The 18,022-nt window shown below is 41.4% G+C and overlaps 1 protein-coding gene across 4 annotated transcripts in view; it reads left to right on the forward strand.

Moving 5' to 3' along the window:
- Nucleotides 1–18,022, forward strand: part of LOC309341560 (heparan-alpha-glucosaminide N-acetyltransferase-like) — a 178,957-nt gene that overhangs the window by 96,635 nt on the left and 64,300 nt on the right. For all 4 annotated transcript variants that reach the window (XM_081861216.1, XM_081861218.1, XM_081861215.1 and 1 more), the window contains 3 exons: nucleotides 3,034–3,110; nucleotides 7,799–7,829; nucleotides 10,868–11,028. In XM_081861216.1, the coding sequence (XP_081717342.1) occupies nucleotides 3,034–3,110; nucleotides 7,799–7,829; nucleotides 10,868–11,028 (269 nt within the window). The remainder of the gene's footprint in view (nucleotides 1–3,033; nucleotides 3,111–7,798; nucleotides 7,830–10,867; nucleotides 11,029–18,022) is intronic.

Consider the following 18,022-nt stretch of genomic DNA (forward strand, 5'->3'; position numbering starts at 1 on the left):
AGGACCTATCATTAAGTAATTCAGACTCAGAATAGTCTGGAAAATGAACATCATGTTATAAGAAGCAGCTGCTTACGAGAAGACCAAGTTTTGGCTTAATTCCAGTTCTCAATATTTGTTGCTTAAGGGTTTCAAGGTTAAATGGGACCAGAAAATCAGGAAAACGGTTCCTGAATTTTAATTGGATGGCTACTTCACTCCATAGTTGGCCTGCCATCCAAAAGGAAAAAAGAAATGGATAAAATGAACCTAGTAACAGATGTACACATGAGATCTATAAGATCTCTGTATAACTGAAAGATATATGTATTACCATATATCTTACTGTATATGTACGCATTACTGAATACAAAACGAATGTATTACTGAGAAATAAATATCTAATATAACTACCACTTTCCTTTATTTTGCCTCCCACTAGGTTTTAGTAAAGACTTTGAATAATATTTTAATAATAAGATTTATAGACTCATTGCAAATGGGACAGGACAAACTGTTATGAAGTGTTGGACAAATTTAAACTTTACAAGAAGTCTTGCAGGGTTTCTTTCTTTTAATAATATGAAGCAGCAATGTTTTCACATGAAAGCTTACCAATGGGAAAACAGTTTTGTGTAGATGTCCAAATCCATTGCTAGATTTTAAGCGTTTCCTCTTCTCTTTAAATACAGCTACATCTGTATTGAAAATTTAAGAGGATGGCTGAAGTTGATGATTTTAGCTGTTATTGTACTTCATTTTATTAAAGGAGGTTTTATTATTATAGTATACTTCTGAAAGTACAAGCTGCCCTGAGGGCTTTGTTGAGCAATGTGGCAGAGTTCTTTTTAACAACAAACACAAATATGCATAAAGGCATGTGTTGATGCAGATAATTTTTAAAAAATTCATATATGATTAATAAACTGCCATATTGGGTCTCCTTTGTTAGGCAAAAATAAGAATAAAATTCCAAATGTATCTAACACTAAAAACTGATTTGCTGGATATTTCTGTAAAAACATGGTCTGGCATATTTTCAAATAACTAAAAAAGCAATTTAAGAGGCACTCTGTTTTTCAAAATTTTGCATATTAGGCAGAAAAATAAGAGTATAGAAATGGATAGAATAGTCTAGCCTTCAGGAGTCAGCTGTGGTGGCTGCATGAGGCATCTCTCATAGCTTTTCTAGCAAGTGCAAGAATTAATTAATGCCATCTATCCTTCTGCTTCTGACCTCAGGTTGTCATATTCCGTTTTCCCACTCATTGATCTGTAATATAACCTTCCATTTCCTGCAAGAGCTGTTAAGTAAAAGAAAATGCATAATGGTTGTGCTCCTGAACCACCATAACACCTGCACAGTGCTGGGGGTGGCGGCACATGGGAAGACTAGAAAGAGCATCAGCAACTTGCACAGTTGAAATGATGCACTGTCATATTTTCGGTTACAATTTCAAATTGAGAAAAATGTGGAATATTTAATAACCAGCTGTTTGAATAGTATTTTTCCCATTGTTCAAAACCAACACCAAAAACAGTGTCCCTCTCTACCACCACCACCACCACCACCACCACCACCTCCTCCTCCTCCTCCTCCTCCTCCTCCTTCTTCTTCTTCTTCTTCTTCTTCTTCTTCTTCTTCTTCTTCTTCTTCTTCTTCTTCTTCATAAAATGCTCTCTCTATTAGCACCTAAGTGCATTGTCATCCCAAGGGCAAGCATGAAAAGTATTCATTAAACTGAAACTAATTAATCTCCTCTGTCTCCTTAAAAAAAAAAAATGATGCCAAAAGCAATATATTTTTGTATGGTTAGGCTAAAACAGCAGCTGCTGATGGCTCCCTACAAAACAAAATGAGCCAAATTATCAATTTCCGTAACTCTCCTTATCTAGGACCAGAGGAAGCTGCTGCTCATTATGACCTGAATGTTTTGTTTATACGAATATTTTGTTACAACAGCCCTTGGTTGCTGTATGATCTGTGTCTTTTTGAAGGTTCAAGAACCTGAAGCTGGCCATGCAACCTAGTGCAGCACCTTCATGAGAGTAATAACGGATGTGCAATTTCACAAACTTGAATGAAGCATAGGTGTCTCTCTAGAAAGCCTGGAAGGCACAAGCAGACTCCGCCCCGGAAGTTGGTCAACAAGACCCAAACATATGGCTCCTAACTGCTACATGGTAGTTTTCCAGAAGAGGGAGCTACCGGCCTCATTATGTACCTCCACTGTGGATGGCCAAAGGGTGATACTACAATTCAGCAGGGATCTGGGGTCAATTGCATTCCACCTGGTCTGATAAAGCTACTGATTCTGCCCTGACATTTTAGTCTCAGCAACTTGTGGTTAAGGTGTGGACAGAAGTATTTTGAAGAGCTGCTCCAGGTATCTTGTTTGTTGAGTATTCTTCCTGATTCGCTTGGTTTAAATAGAATTTTAAGGTGGGCAAATGGTCCATTGCTTAGTTGCAGTTGTGTAGTGAGGTATACACATATTTCTAAGGCAATCTATATATGCAGTGGGTTTATATCCCAGCGAACCTCAGGCAACATACATGTAGTTCCCAAGCACTCACCCATCGAAGCACTGACCAGACCTACAGTACAGACCTGCTTACCTTCAGTAAGGTGGCAACCTCTTGTCAAATGGCAAAATCTTTTCCAGGCTTTACCATTTCAGACTGCATTTTTAGGGTTGGACATATGAATGTGCTTCCAACAGAGATATGGGTAGGAGAAGCAACCCTTTCTGCACATAGAAAATTAGCATGCTAAGATTCCTTTGTCTTGCCATGGTAAAAATATATATAGATTTCCTGTTGTTGTTTTCTTTTAATGCATGCTAAGAGTCTTTCTTTAATGTAATGTAAGCTTATGTTCAAATTATTTAACACAAACTTACCCATTCGCAGAGAAGAATGTTATCATTCTAAGTTGTTTAGTCAATCTGATTTTTAGTCTTATTTCTAACCTTTAGGTACGACAGTGTCACTGCCCAAAACCAGCAATTTTTTACCTGGTTTCCTAACCCATTAACCCTTTTCCTCTTTCAGATTTTCTCTCACCATCATGGTTTTTCTGAACTGTGGAGGCGGGGGCTACTGGTTCTTTGAGCATGCTGCGTGGAATGGTAGGGGACAACTTCCCATTGCATTTGCTGCATCCCTAAGCACTTTATACAAATCAGCAAACTCATTATTGATCTCCAAAAGAAACAGGAATTAATATGGCCTACCATATCCTCTGTAGGTAAAGAGTATTTAACAATGAACTCTGCTTAAACTTCATAAAAGCCTCTTCAGCAAATCAGCAGGAAAAAATATTGATCTTAAAATAAGCATGTGAATGCTAATTGTATTTTGCCTTTCCACTGGAGGACCATTACTTTATTTAGCTGGAGTTCATCCTTTAATTTTATTGTCTCAGTGCATTGTCTATGAGGCCATTTTCTTTAGGTTTAAGCAAGGTCTGTAACAGCTCCGTTTTGCTGACCCTTCCTTTTTTGCAAGGAGTATATTGACTTCTGAGAGCTAGAGAAGCTTTTAAGATCATGTTACAGTAGCCCCAATCTGAGTTACATATTGTGTAACAATGGTTTCCTGTTATTGGGCTCTCAGTTAAATGGATTAGCATGATGCCAAGTACAATAATTGCCTCGCTCTGTATTTTAGCTCAGAAATCAATTGGCGGTACTTCTGAACTGCCATCTTCATAACACAGGCTTTAATTACATGCACAGTTTAATCTGGGAAAACCACACGTCTTTTCCAGTCCTGCTTCAGTCACGAGAGTATTGGTTTGGTGGATCTCCTCTTACAACTTGTCAACGCTCAACAAATGTTTCTTGAAATATTCCTCTGTCCCTGCCAATTGGCACTGGCCCACTGACTCTGTGAAACAAAGTTAGATATATCTTCATCACTTTTGTGTTGTGAAGTTACTGAACAGGGAAAAGAGCATACTAGAAATGAAGGGTCATTCATTTCATATTATTTTGTCCTCACTAACGTGTATGTGGACTGTTATACAGTGGTACCTCGGGTTACATACGCTTCAGGTTACATACGCTTCAGGTTACAGACTCCGCTAACCCAGAAATATTACCTTGGATTAAGAACTTTGCTTCAGGATGAGAATAGAAATTGTGCAGCAGCGGCGCAGGGGCAGCAGGAGGCCCCATTAGCTAAAGTGGTGCTTCAGGTTAAGAACAGTTTCAGGTTAAGAACGGACCTCCAGAATGAATTAAGTTCTTAACCCGAGGTACCACTGTATACACTTGCATGGCCATTCACATGTTACATAAAGTCTGACCAGGTGGAGCTTCCAAGCCAGGCACAATCTACCAGTCATTCATAGTGGCTTGCCAAGTCCTTGACAACTCTTCTATTTTTGAGGTCCAGGCCTCAAAATTAGAGTTATAAGGCTCTGGATTGCTTGCCATACATTGCTAGTGGGCTGTGTTTGACTTGGTGTGCCATAACCTGGGCAGGGTCTGTGTTTTAAGACATGGGACCCATCTACACTATACATTTAAAGCAGGATTATATCACTTTGAACAATCACAAGATTCCCCCAAAGACTCTTGGGTTGTTAAGCCTACTGACACAGGTTAGAGCTCAATGTCGAGCCTACCAAGTGGCGGTAGCGACGGCGAAGAAAACTTTCTTCGCCGCCTCTATTGCATCTGCAGAAAACAGCAGCAGGAGACTTTTTCAGGTGGTCCGCAATTTAGCGGAACCACCTGCTACATCGGGGCCCAGTACGGGCCACATGATCTCCTGCAATGATTTTGCAAAGTTTTTTGCAGATAAAGTCGCTCAGATTCGGGAAGAGGTAGACGCCACCGTGGGAGCAGGGCCGGGGCGGGAGAGTGCTAGAGTCCTGTCTAGTCAAATTGCATGGGATCAATTCCAATCTGTTACCACCGAGGATGTGGACAGGCTGCTTGGACGAGTGAAACCAACCACCTGTCTCCTTGATCCTTGCCCATCCTGGCTTATAAAAGCTAGCCGGGAAGGACTGGGTGATGGGCTTCGTGAGGTGGTGAATGCTTCCCTCCGTGAGGGAGCCTTCCCAGACCCACTGAAAGAGGCGGTTATCAAACCACTTCTTAAAAAACCATCTTTAGATGCGGCCACGATGGCCAACTATCGCCCAGTCTCAAATCTTCCATTCTTGGGCAAGGTGATTGAGCGAGTGGTTGCTGAACAACTCCAGGCACGCCTGGAAGAAGCGGACCATTTGGATCCCTTCCAGTCGGGATTCAGGCCTCATCATGGGACTGAAACTGCCTTGGTCGCACTGGTTGATGATCTCCGGCGGGCTAGGGACAAAGGTGAGAGCTGTTTCCTGGTTCTGCTGGATCTCTCAGCGGCGTTTGATACCATCGACCATAACATCCTCCTGGACCGTCTTGAGGGGCTGGGAGCTGGGGGGCACTGTCATACAGTGGTTCCGCTCCTTCCTCCTGGGCCGTGTTCAGAAAGTGGTGGTGGGGGATGAGTGTTCAGACCCCTGGGCTCTCACTTGTGGGGTGCCTCAGGGTTCTGTCCTCTCCCCCATGCTTTTCAACATCTACATGCAGCCGCTGGGAGAGATCATCAGGGGGTTTGGGCTGGGTGTTCATCAGTATGCGGATGATACCCAGCTCTACCTCTCTTTCAAATCAGAACCAGTGAAGGCGGTGACAGTCCTGTGTGAGTGTCTGGAGGCGGTTGGAGGATGGATGGCGGCTAACAGATTGAGATTGAATCCTGACAAGACAGAAGTACTGTTTCTGGGGGACAGGAGGCGGGCAGGTGTGGAGGACTCCCTGGTCCTGAATGGGGTACCTGTGCCCCTGAAGGACCAGGTGTGCAGCCTGGGAGTCATTTTGGACTCACAGCTGTCCATGGAGGCACAAGTTAAATCCGTGTCCAGGGCAGCTGTGTACCAGCTCCATCTGGTACGCAGGCTGAGACCCTATCTGCCTGTGGACTGCCTCGCCAGAGTGGTGCATGCTCTGGTTATCTCCCGCTTGGACTACTGCAATGCACTCTACGTGGGGCTACCTTTGAAGGTGACCCGGAAACTACAACTAATCCAGAACGCAGCAGCCAGACTGGTGACAGGGAGCGGCCGCCGAGACCATATAACACCGGTCTTGAAAGACCTACATTGGCTCCCAGTACGTTTCCGAGCACAATTCAAAGTGTTGGTGCTGACCTTTAAAGCCCTAAACGGCCTCGGTCCAGTATACCTGAAGGAGCGTCTCCACCCCCATCATTCTACCCGGACACTGAGGTCCAGCACCGAGGGCCTTCTGGCGGTTCCCTCACTGCGAGAAGTCAAGTTACAGGGAACCAGGCAGAGGGCCTTCTCGGTAGTGGCGCCCTCCCTGTGGAATGCCCTCCCACCAGATGTCAAAGAGAACAACAACTACCAGACTTTTAGAAGACATCTGAAGGCAGCCCTGTTTAGGGATGCTTTTAATGTTTGATGTATCATAGTATTTTAATATTCTTTTGGAAGCCGCCCAGAGTGGCTGGGGAGGCCCAGCCAGATGGGCGGGGTATAAATAATAAATTATTATTATTATTATTATTATTATTATTAAGAGAACTGCACTTCCCTAAATCCAGTGCTGTTGTGAGGCATTGACCTTCACAGAAATGTTTCTTTGCACATTATTTTGAAAAATGATTAGGCAAATTAAAGATATGAGGAGCAAAGGAGGAAGTTACTATGTGCGGGTACAGAACCTGAAGACATACACTTAAAAATAAGCAACCTGTTTTATTAGCTCTGCCTGGTAAATAGTACCTCCTTCTATAGTGGCAATATATCTCTCAATATCACATTCTGGGAACAATAAGAGGGTGGGAATCACATTTGACCTCTGATTGTGAGGTTCTGACTCATATCTACTAGTGGAATGGTCTCCCTTACCAGGTTGTGGACTCTCCTTCCTTGGAGGTTTTTAAGTAGAGGTTGGATGACTATCTGTCATGGATGTTTTAGTTGATATTTCTGCATTGCAGCGGCTGGACAAGATGGCCCTTGGGTTCCTCCCAACTCTACAATTCTATTAGAAACAAAATGTTGAGTCAAAAGTACTAAATACGTAAAATAACGGAGTAGATGAACTCTGGTCAGTGAAAGCCCAAAACTTTTTGCTACCTGAATTGGAGACCTTTAAAAACAACAACCAATTTCTGTACCATTTAATCTTATGTCTCTATGTGTCCACCCCCTCATGGTGCCTCTTGAAACAGGTCTTCATCATGGCAGATGGCAGGGCTAGCCATGACTGGGGTGTGACCCAGCAAGAAAATTATGCTGCTTTTATCTGGGCATTGATCTTGGTTTTCAGTGCTTTGCCATATCTGAATCTGGGTTATACGAGCCAACTCAGCAACACTCTGCTGTGAAAAATCCCCTTGCCCTTTGAAGTAAGAAAATTCAAATTCGGAACTCAGAACAAATGAAAGAAGTAAAGAAAACTTACACAAATATGCTTACTCTGCATAAAAGGTGTGGCATATTTGCCTTATTCAGAAACCAAAAATAATTTGTGTAAGAGTCAGAATATTTTTGCAAGGGTTATTGTGGTAGCAGGAGGCAATCATAATGACTGGAGGATGTGTAAACTTACAAATGCTGTAGTATTTGCAAATAATTCTAGTATGCTTCCAAATGTATTCATAGGGCCATGAGGAGTAGCAAGATGCTGTGTCAGACATCAGATCCATTTTGTTGTTCTTATCTACCACATGAATTGGTAAACTGTATTGTTAAACAATCAGCATTTTAAAATCATTGTTGTGTTTTCATCCATAGGACTGACAGTTGCCGATCTGGTCATGCCCTGGTAAGCTATCAAAAACTGCTCAGCAATATCATTTCTTTCTGCTCTGAAAAATTCTTTGAACTTGTTCACACATGCATGGATATCACTTGGTTATTTTAACCTTAATGCCTTGTAGTTAAATATATGAATGGATTTAAATGATTAGCAGGTAATGTGAAAAGGCCAACTTTCTTACCTTCCTGGTCACCTTAAGGGATTTTGCTTTGCTATTTGCTTTAGTTTCACACTTAGGACTTTGCCAAACTGAACAGTAAGCCCATAATTTACCCAGTATGATCCAGGGATCGTGCCTAAAGCCAAAACCACGTACAATCAAAGCCCATTGGGTTCAGTGACAGGTGGGATTGCCAGTCATTTTTCCTGGAACCCTGCCCTCTTTCCACTTCTTAAAATAATAATATTGCCACACAAAAATAAAACTGAATGCACACAACTTAAATGTGCATAAATTACGGACTTACTGTAATGGCAAAACTATAATTTGACACTTATAATCTGCATAGGCCTGACAAGTGATGGAACAGAATCCCTTAACTTCCTCATAACAGCCATTTTCTTGATCAATAACCCACTCAGACTAGTAGCCTTTTTCTAACATGAAAGTTCCTTTTCAAACTATTTTTTCCTGTTCAAATCAGCCTTCAAACTTACCGCTGAATAGAATGACGGTATCTTGGTCATGTTTCTTAGGTTAAAGGTCAATGTAACCTTACATAATTTTGCTTTCTATTACAGCCAGTGATATATGATGGGCAAATTCTTAATACTTCTGAATTCTGTGATTAATAATAACATATAATGTTAGTCTTTGTTCCAAGATGGGTGCATATAGAGCTTTCTTGGCAACACAGATGCAATTAAAAATTCCAAGCGATGCATTCTGTTCCAAGTCAGAGTCTCTGTGTCCTAAATCCTAGTAACGACATTCGAGATATTTGAGCTTCCTCTGTGCCATATTTTCCCCATCTGTATCAGTTTGTCAAGGCAAAAGCTATCTAAACAGTCATTCTCTCCAACATCTATATATGACTGTCAAAATACCCTAACTCAGCAAGCATCCTATCAGCAGCATATCCCCTTCCCCATTTTGGTCCAGTCACCAGGGGGGTATTCATTTTTGCTTCACCATAAAAAAACAACAACTAAACCCCAACAAATGTAATGGAGTTTATTTAAACCCCCTTGCTTTAAGTAAGCAAGTTTTAAATCTATCGTGTGCATTCCTGTAATGTAAGGTTGATGTTAATGGGTTGTAAAGTGGGTAATAATTTTCTTACTGGCCCCTTCAATCAGATTAGATCATGTTATTGACCATGCTGTTCGTTTTATAACCACAATCATATTGTGGAGGAAGATCTTTGGCAAGTTGCACATTTATAAGTGCCCATTAAGGCAAAGAATGACAGATTTGCACATTTGGCATTTTTTTAAAAAATGTCCTTTCCCTGAAGACTGTTTTCCTCTCCACATCCTGAATTAGCATCTTTACATCCGTCTCAGGTTTTCATGCTGTTCAAGCAATAGCTGATTGTTCAGAACACTTATTTTATAAGGCAAAGTTATTAGTCACATTTTAAAAATATATATCCTCTTTTTGCTTATGTTCATCTTCTTGCTCTTTATTTCCCCTTTCTGTTGAACTGTGTCTTTACTTTTGTTTAGATAATGCTGCCGTATTTGTTTAAATGTTCTCTTAAAATAGCCCCCCTGCACACCAAATTATATACAATCCTATTCCCTCTCTGACTTCCCCTTTTCATTAGATTGAAAATAGTTACCAATTACTTCATTAATTATTTCAATTTCATGTTCACTTCAAAGTAATGGTGTATTTAATTTAATAGTGTATTCAATTATGCTTTCAACCATGTTTCAATCTCTATATTGAGGTTTTAGTTTAAACTCAAATAAATTCTCCAATAATTTGTCTAATCAACTTTTAAAGCTATGTAAGCCGGTAGTTATTTCCACATCTTGTAGTACTGAATTCTACCAGCTGGTTTATTAGGAATTTTGTGCCTATTAAACTGCCAACTATTTAAAAAAGAACTTTTAGTTGATTAATCTGTGTTTTGACTGAATTAATTGATTAGATGTAAATCAATTTATAGATTATTTACAACATTTCCTCTGTCCTCTGGGCAGTTTACAAAACTCAGTAATAAAATAAAAAATGCAAGCAAAATAAATTTAAAAGCAATGAAAAACAATAGTACGTAACCAACAATGTAAAAATAAACACAAAGCTAGCATAAATCAATATGGCAAAGTTACCATTCATTAGAACTAAATGCAACCTTTGTTCTTTGTATGTGCAAACTTGTATTGGTTTTATAACTAGTTTACAATAAAACCATTACCACGCACCAAAACCTGTCCCTTTATTTTGGACACATCAGCTGCTCCTATCTATTCACTCCATAGCTCTCAAAAACAGACTTCTTCTCTTTATACATGATTGGTTTAGACCTAGTCTTCTGCCATCATCTCTGATTTGGCCCTTTGCCATTCCTGATATTAAAAGTAAATTTAAAAGAATGACTCTCCAACTGATGAATGTTGGGTTACTGGTTGCTGAAATGGATATACCCAAGGAAGACTAGTTGGAACAGTTCTTTCACTGAATCATTTGCCCTAATACTGACTTTCTCTTGCATAAAGAGCAGGAGGCTGCTAGCATGTTACTATAGCTCCCAAACTCTAGGAGACAATCTAAGGGCATTTCCACAAGGGCCATTTCCTCTACCACAGCCCTCTTAGCCAACAAGGCAAGCTGCTTTTAAATCTGAGTTGTAGTTTGTCTCATTTACTAGGAAAGGTGGTTTCTTTTCTAGAAAATAATTTTATTTACTTCAGGAACACCCATTTGGGAAGTGTGAGATGAAAATATATCCCCAAACAAATGCCCATTCATCCTTACCTTCCTTGTCAATGGAGATTTTACTTAGGCGAATGGAGTCCAATAGATTTGAATCAAAAGGAAAATCAATGAATGTATGGTTGGAGTTGGGTTGTTGACAAATCCTTGATGTTTATAGGTTTGTTTTCATCATTGGCACATCAGTAGCACTGGCTTTCCATGCGATGATGAAAAGAGGAGTGAGCCGTATCCAGCTCTTGCGTAAATTGACCTGGAGGACTGTGATCTTACTCTTGATGGGACTCTGCTTCCTTAACTATGGACCAAGAGATGGTCCATGTAAGTATAATTGCCTTTCGGTCGTTAGTGTTTTTATCATACAATCACGTACAATATCCACACTTATCTTTCCTCCGTGCTTTCCAGGCATGGCTTGTGCTTTAAATCTCTATGGCCAAGTGCCCCCTGCTCCCCCTTTTTTTGCTGTGGGGCATTGCTGGCCCTGCCCCCAGTGTCTCTGTGCAGTTCTGGGATACTCTGTCCAGTTCTGGTTGCTGCAATTTAAGAAGGATATTGACAAGCTGCAACATGTGCAGACGAGAGCCACCAAGATGATAAGAGTCTGGAAACCAAACCTTATAAGGAATGGTTGAGGGAACTGGGTATATTTAGCCTGGAAAAGAGGAGACAGAGAGGAGATATCCATCTTCAAATATCTGAAGGAGTGATACACGAAGGATGGTACATGCTTGATTTCTGCTGCTCCAGAGGGTGGGACCCGAACCAATGGCTTCAAGTTACAAGAAAGAAGATTCCAACTAAGCACCAGGAAGAACTTTCTGACAATAGGTGATGTTTTGCAGTGGAACGGACTCCCTCAGGAAGTTTTGGAGACTCTGTTTCATTGGAGGTTTTTAAGCAGAGGTTGGATGGTCATGGATGATTTAGTTGAGATTCCTGCATTTCGGGGGTGTGTGTGGACTAAATGACCTCTACAATCCTATGATGCCTGCTCCCTCCCCAATCTTCTTGTGTTTAGAGAGAAGGTTTATGGGGCCTCGTGAGCACATATGACTGAGTTCCTCATAGCAAGGAGACTTGTAACATGTTTGCAACCCACTTCAGATCGTCCTGCTCAGAAGGGGAAAGTGAAGAGCCTCCATGTGGCCTTTTGAATTCATGAATAGGACTATTATTTTCCCCAATGGTGCATTATTATCTCCATCTGCAGACAGAAGATCTAGGCTTTAAAAATAACAAATGGTTAAAACCATTTATTGATTGGGGGACCCTACTATGCTTTCTAAAAAGAAGTCCCTGGTGGTTTTTTTTTTTTTTTGGCCTTTTGAGCAATAGTTGCTATAGTTTTATTTGCTTGTTTTGCTAAATACACAACAGTCTGCAACAGCAAATTACAACTTTGCATTCACCAGCAGAACATATCTAGTTATTGCCTATTAAAGTCCCAGCAGCTGGTGCTGGGCATGTCAACTGTTAACACTTTTCTGCTTTCAGCAAAAATGGCTTGCTAATTTAGTTTGGCAAAACAGAGAGGTACTTTTAGTGACAATAATCTGATCTGGAGACTTTTAGAAACAACAATTACCAGACCGGAGGTGTCTCATTTCTGCTGCCCCCAATGGCAAATCCTGTAAGCACTGGAAGTATTTGGGAAAGGCAGCAACAGTCATGGTGGCATAACACCCTGTGTGGATCATTTATTTATCAGAATGCTTTCTCCTTCCCTCCCTCCCTCCCTCCCTCTTTTGGCTGTTACGTGCAGCATCCATTTTCCAGCAGAAACCAAAGACAGCTCTTTTTATGCAGCCCAAGGGAAGGGAGAGAAATGAGAAGGAACTAAGAACTTGGCACTTAGAATAGATATGTTTGTGACTTTTTTATTTTTATTTTTTTGCAAATCTCTGCACTTCAGTACTGCAGGATAGCCAGTTCCAAGTGCTGAGTACTTATTGAGCCATTGTGGTATCAGCTTTCAAATCCCAATCTCCACCCCCGAAATGCATTATGTTCTTGACAGTTGCCCTTTTAAATCCACAGTGCAGTGCAGTTGGGGTCACACATATTTCTTCCTAACCACGAGTTTCTGCTTTCTTTAAAGGAAGAGCTTAATAATGGAAGCCTTAATAAAGTTCTGTATTTGCAGGATTCTGAAGCTGGTTTCCTCTGTAGAGGACGGCACTGTGGGTGGGTGGTACTGTATTCAGATAGGTTTTCTTCAGAGTGTTGGCATCCATCTGTCTTGGGAGGAGCGCGCCTCTGTATAGCATGGCAGGATGTAAGAGACAATGGCTGTCTTAAAACCCCCAGTCCAACTCAAAATATTCAATTAAATATATTTTCCTTCAGCTTCTAGCATAGACATTTCATCCATAGCAATGCTAACACTCCTCCTCCTGCTGCTGCTTCATCATCATCATCATCATCATCATCATCATCATCATCCTTGCGTTCCTTTTACAGGATTTACAGAGCAATCTCAGGCCTGTTTGCTTAGAAGTACTACTGTGTTTAGAGGACTATGTTTCCCAAAGGTGTGCAGAAGACTATAACGAAAGTCACTCCCATTGCTCTAAAAAGCACCCTACTTCAATAAGATTATCAACAGCTGACAGTCCTAAACCTAAAAGAAGCTTTAGTCTAGTGAATAAAATTAGGAAAGGGACGTGAATAATTTCTGGCAGAACAAACAACGTTGAACATCACCTTAAGTAGAGTATAAATGGACTGCATTTCTGAAATGTAAAAGTATTTGGGCATACCAGCAGGTTCCAGTGTTAAAGAGAATTTAGCTAACAATGAATTCAGTGTTTGAGAAAGATACTTGGGCCTGGGAAAGTTTTGTCTGCTTGCAGTTTTAGCAGAGGACACTAATGGGTTTGAGACAGCATTTAAAAGGGTGTTTGGATGAATACCTTGCCTTATGATTTGTGTTGCCAAGGAAACAGGGTGTGGAATTGCCTCCATCAGACCGTAGGCCTTATTCCATCTGAATAGGGCCTAGGGTTAGAATCATAGAATCATAGAATCATAGAGTTGGAAGAGACCACAAGGGCCATCGAGTCCAACCGCCTGCCAAGCAGGAAACACCATCAGAGCACTCCTGACATATGGTTGTCAAGCCTCTGCTTAAAGACCTCCAAAGAAGGAGACTCCACCACACTCCTTGGCAGCAAATTCCACTGTCGAACAGCTCTTACTGTTAGGAAGTTCTTCCTAATGTTTAGGTGGAATCTTCTTTCTTGTAGTTTGGAACCATTGCTCCGTGTCCGCTTCTCTGGAGCAGGAGAAAACAACCTTTCTCCCTCCTCTATGTGACATCCTTTTATATATTTGAACATGGCTATCATATCACCCCTTAACCTCCTCTTCTCCAGGCTAAACATGCCCAGCTCCCTTAGCCGTTCTTCATAAGGCATCGCTTCCAGGCCTTTGACCATTTTGGTTGCCCTTCTCTGGACACGTTCTAGTTTGTCAGTGTCCTTCTGACACTGTGGGTTTGATGTATCCACATCTCAGTTTCTTACCTGTAAAATTCATGTCATTGTGACTTACTTCAAAGGGATAATGGATTGTACATCATATCCTCCAAGTGCCCCTATTGTTCAGTCACAGTCCTGGAATTATGAAAGCTGTCCTGGCTTCTGATTTGATCCTGGAATGTCCCTATTTCCCCTGCCACTGCTGCCACTGCTGAGGTCGAGGAGGAGGATGAGCTGGCCCTTGTCCCAAGAAACGGTGGTGATGGCAGTGGCGTCTGCTAGGGAGTATCCCATTGCCTCTCCGTGGCCACCACTAACTAGCCTTCTCCCTTGGGCAGTTTACAGCAATTGCTGGGGAGCAATTCAGGAGAAAAGGCTGCTGCGACCAAGGCCCAGCTCCGCGTGATACGTTGGCTGTGAGGTGCAGGCAGAGGGCAGGGCTGCCCCAGGTGGGAAGAAAGAGGAAATGGAGTGCAGCGCCAGGAGTCTTGATTTATTATTATTATTTAAAAAATGCTTTGTGCATCTGCGTCTAATCTTGCCCCTTCTTCTGACAGAAAAGGCTCTGTGGGGGACAATGACCAAAAAATGGGGGGGGGGCGGGCAGTTGATGAAGGCCAGTTGGAGGGGAGTGAGAAATGTCCCTATTTTCATCTGAGGAATGTTGGAGGGTATGCTATAGTACTTAAAATAATTTGAAAGCAGCGAAAACATTAGTAAAGAAAAACATTTAACAGTTAAGAATTTGCAGGATAAGCTTTATTATATGTTCCAGATATTGCTATTTATGCTAGACAACAAGGCAGCTACCCCTGCAGTAGCATAATTTGCCTTCACCTGAGCCAAATTCAGAATTTTAAGCGTGAGCAACAGGAAAATAATCTTAAGTGTAGGAAGTTTCTCTTTTGGAAAACTTTGCATCTGAGCCCTACAGATCTAGAATTATGAATTTTAAGCCTCCAGATTATATTTTATTATCTTCCTGATCCACTACCTCCCTTTTTCATTGGCTTTTGTGCTCAGATGTGTTTTGTACCGAGACTCCAAAAGAAATCTTGGAAATAATTGAACCAATTCATATGGCTGATTGTGTCTCATATTCAAATATGGAATGAAGAGAGGAAATGTAATAAAAGATTATATTTAATACCAGTACCTTAGTCTATGCCTGGCTGATTGGCATGATGCAAATTTTATCATACCTGACTATTTTAGGGTTCTGAAAATACAATAATTTAATAATTTAATAAATAACTAAATGTGATTGAAAATGAGCTAAATGATACGTTGCGAATTTGTGACTTGAGTTTTCAGTATCTGCCAGCTGGCTTTGTAGTTTCCCAAGAGTAATGTGAAGGGTTTCTACCATGTATCATATGATCAAAAAACCTAATACTAACCCAATCACACCCCAGTACAATCTAACATTTTTTCATAATGTGATGGAAAACAGGTAATATTATACCACACTTTTCCATTTATCTGAATCAGAATGGACTTTCTCAGCAACGTTTCAATTCTAGCATTTTTTACACTCATCCCATTAGTCAAAGGGTCTTTGGTTGCCCACCCCCATTCATGCCAACATTTGTGTGTTTGAAAGGCAAGACAGGATTATATATTTAGCAACACAGCGATTTCATATATATATATATATATATATATATATATATATATATATATATGCAATTTCAGTCCTCTCTGAAATGATTCCACACAAATACCTGTGAGAGCATAAAAGTTAGAAAAAGAATGGTATGTCTAGAAGGCTGTGGGAAACCAGCAAGCAGGGTGGGAACACAACAGGCCTCTCCTCTTCTGTGGTTTCTAGCAACTGGTATTCAGAACTGTTGCCAGCTCCAACTGTGGCAGCAAAGCATAGTCACTGTGGCTAGCAGTCATCAATAGTCGTGTCATAGCTAGTAGCCTTTGAAGGAGGAACACCTTCATATCAAAAGGTCAAAATTATAAATCTCCTCATTCCAGCACTAGCAAGCCAAGCTACATCCAGGACAAAATGTCAGGACTGTGCAGACTCTGTTATCTTTTCACAATTGAGTAAGGCTTAGCTGCAGGGCTAAGAGGAGCTGCTAGCAATAGTTCACTAAATTTACAGAATGCCAAGATTTGCTAGTATCTTATAGTGAGCTAGCCTATTGGTCTGTCAGTCCCAATATGGTCTATCCTGAGTGGCAGTATCTCTCCAGAGTTTCTGGCTCAGAGATTTTTTTCCAGCCCCATTGGGGGCAGCCAATGTAAAGCCCTCCAGAAGTTGTTAGACTATAGTTCCCATCATCCCCAGCCAGCCCCATCATCCTGGCTAGTGTTGAGTCCAGCAACATATGGAAGTCACCACATTGGCAACCCGTGATGTAAATAATCAGATAAGTCTCCAGTGCTTACTCACCACAAGGAAAATGGACTGTAAAATACTGCCCCCTACTCCAAAATATCCTACAGCTTGAAATAGAGAACATAAAACAAAATGTTCGCCTTAGACAAATGACATTCCCATAAAATTTGACTTTAGTTCCTTGTCCTTTTGTTCGGAATGGCCAAGTTCCGCCTCCATGAGAGCAAATGAGAAAGCCAAGCACTCTTCAGCAGCCTCCTCTTCTGTCTTTGTCCCCTTTGTGCTTGCACAACAAAAGAGCAGTACATTAAGAATAAATGGCAGTAATGGACTGATGGGAATACTTCCCCTTTAAGTGGACAGCACAAGCTGGATGGAGCCCAGAGCTTTAAAAGTATGAAACCTGCTGATTAATCCTCAGATTCACAATTGTAAATGTAAGCACTTTAAGTTGCTGGGTGGCTTTGTGGAAAGGACAGTATTTTAGAATAGAGAACAGACAGCTTGATTGGGAGAAAGCTGAGACATATCTGAAACTGTCAGAAATTGTCAAAATGTCTGGGCACGTCTAAGGAGACTAGCTAACTTTCATCTCTTAGTAGTGGTGGGCTGACAGGGAGGCAAAGACATTGATGCGCACAGGGCGCAATGAAGGTTGCATAGAGGAACTTTCTCCAAATGTTCTGTAGTTCATTGAGCGCATTGTCAGAGTGAGGCTGTTGATGTGGACAGCTATACCCAATTCCAGACCTGAAAGCGTTTGGTTTTTTGCAATCCAGGGGTTCTGCTGCTCTTGGCTGGAGGTGACACTGGGGAGTTGAGCTGAAGCCTGATGTGCAATAGGCTCAGAATGCTACTTCAAAGAGTTGGCCAATGAAAGGCAAAAGGTCAGCTCCTAGGATCTATGGTGAATCTAGAATAGCCTTCACCATCCTAGTGCCCTCCGGAAATTTTAAAATGCCACTCCCACTAGCCTCAGTCAACATGATAGCTCAGTTGGTGGAGCATGAGACTCCTTAATATCAGGGTCGTGGGTTCGAGCCCACGTTGGGCAAAAGATTCCTGCATTGCAGGGGGTTGGACTAGATGCCCCTTGCTGTCCTGTCCAACCCCACAGTTCTATGACTCTATGACTGTTCTGGCTGGGACTGATGTGAGTGGTAGTCCAAAACATCTGGAGGGCACCAGGATGGCGCATACTGATCTAGAAGTCTCATACTGCCTGTCAACTGCAAAGGCTATTCTTGCACCCATGTATTCTTTACTATGCCTGAAGAGGCTTCTGGGACCTGAATGCACACAATTACTGGACTCCAAGCCTTAATCCATAAGTTTCTTGGTATTGGAACCAAATCCTTGATGCATCTGATTACTCAGTAATTTTGGGCCAAATAGAAAAATATGTAACATGCATGATTGCAAATCATGTACTGGAATTTTTTTCTCAGATTAGGTCTTATATGTAACATTCAGCTTTGTA

This window comes from Podarcis erhardii (assembly GCF_964252035.2).
Source record: "Podarcis erhardii genome assembly, chromosome: 5".
Lineage (NCBI taxonomy): Eukaryota > Metazoa > Chordata > Lepidosauria > Squamata > Lacertidae > Podarcis > Podarcis erhardii.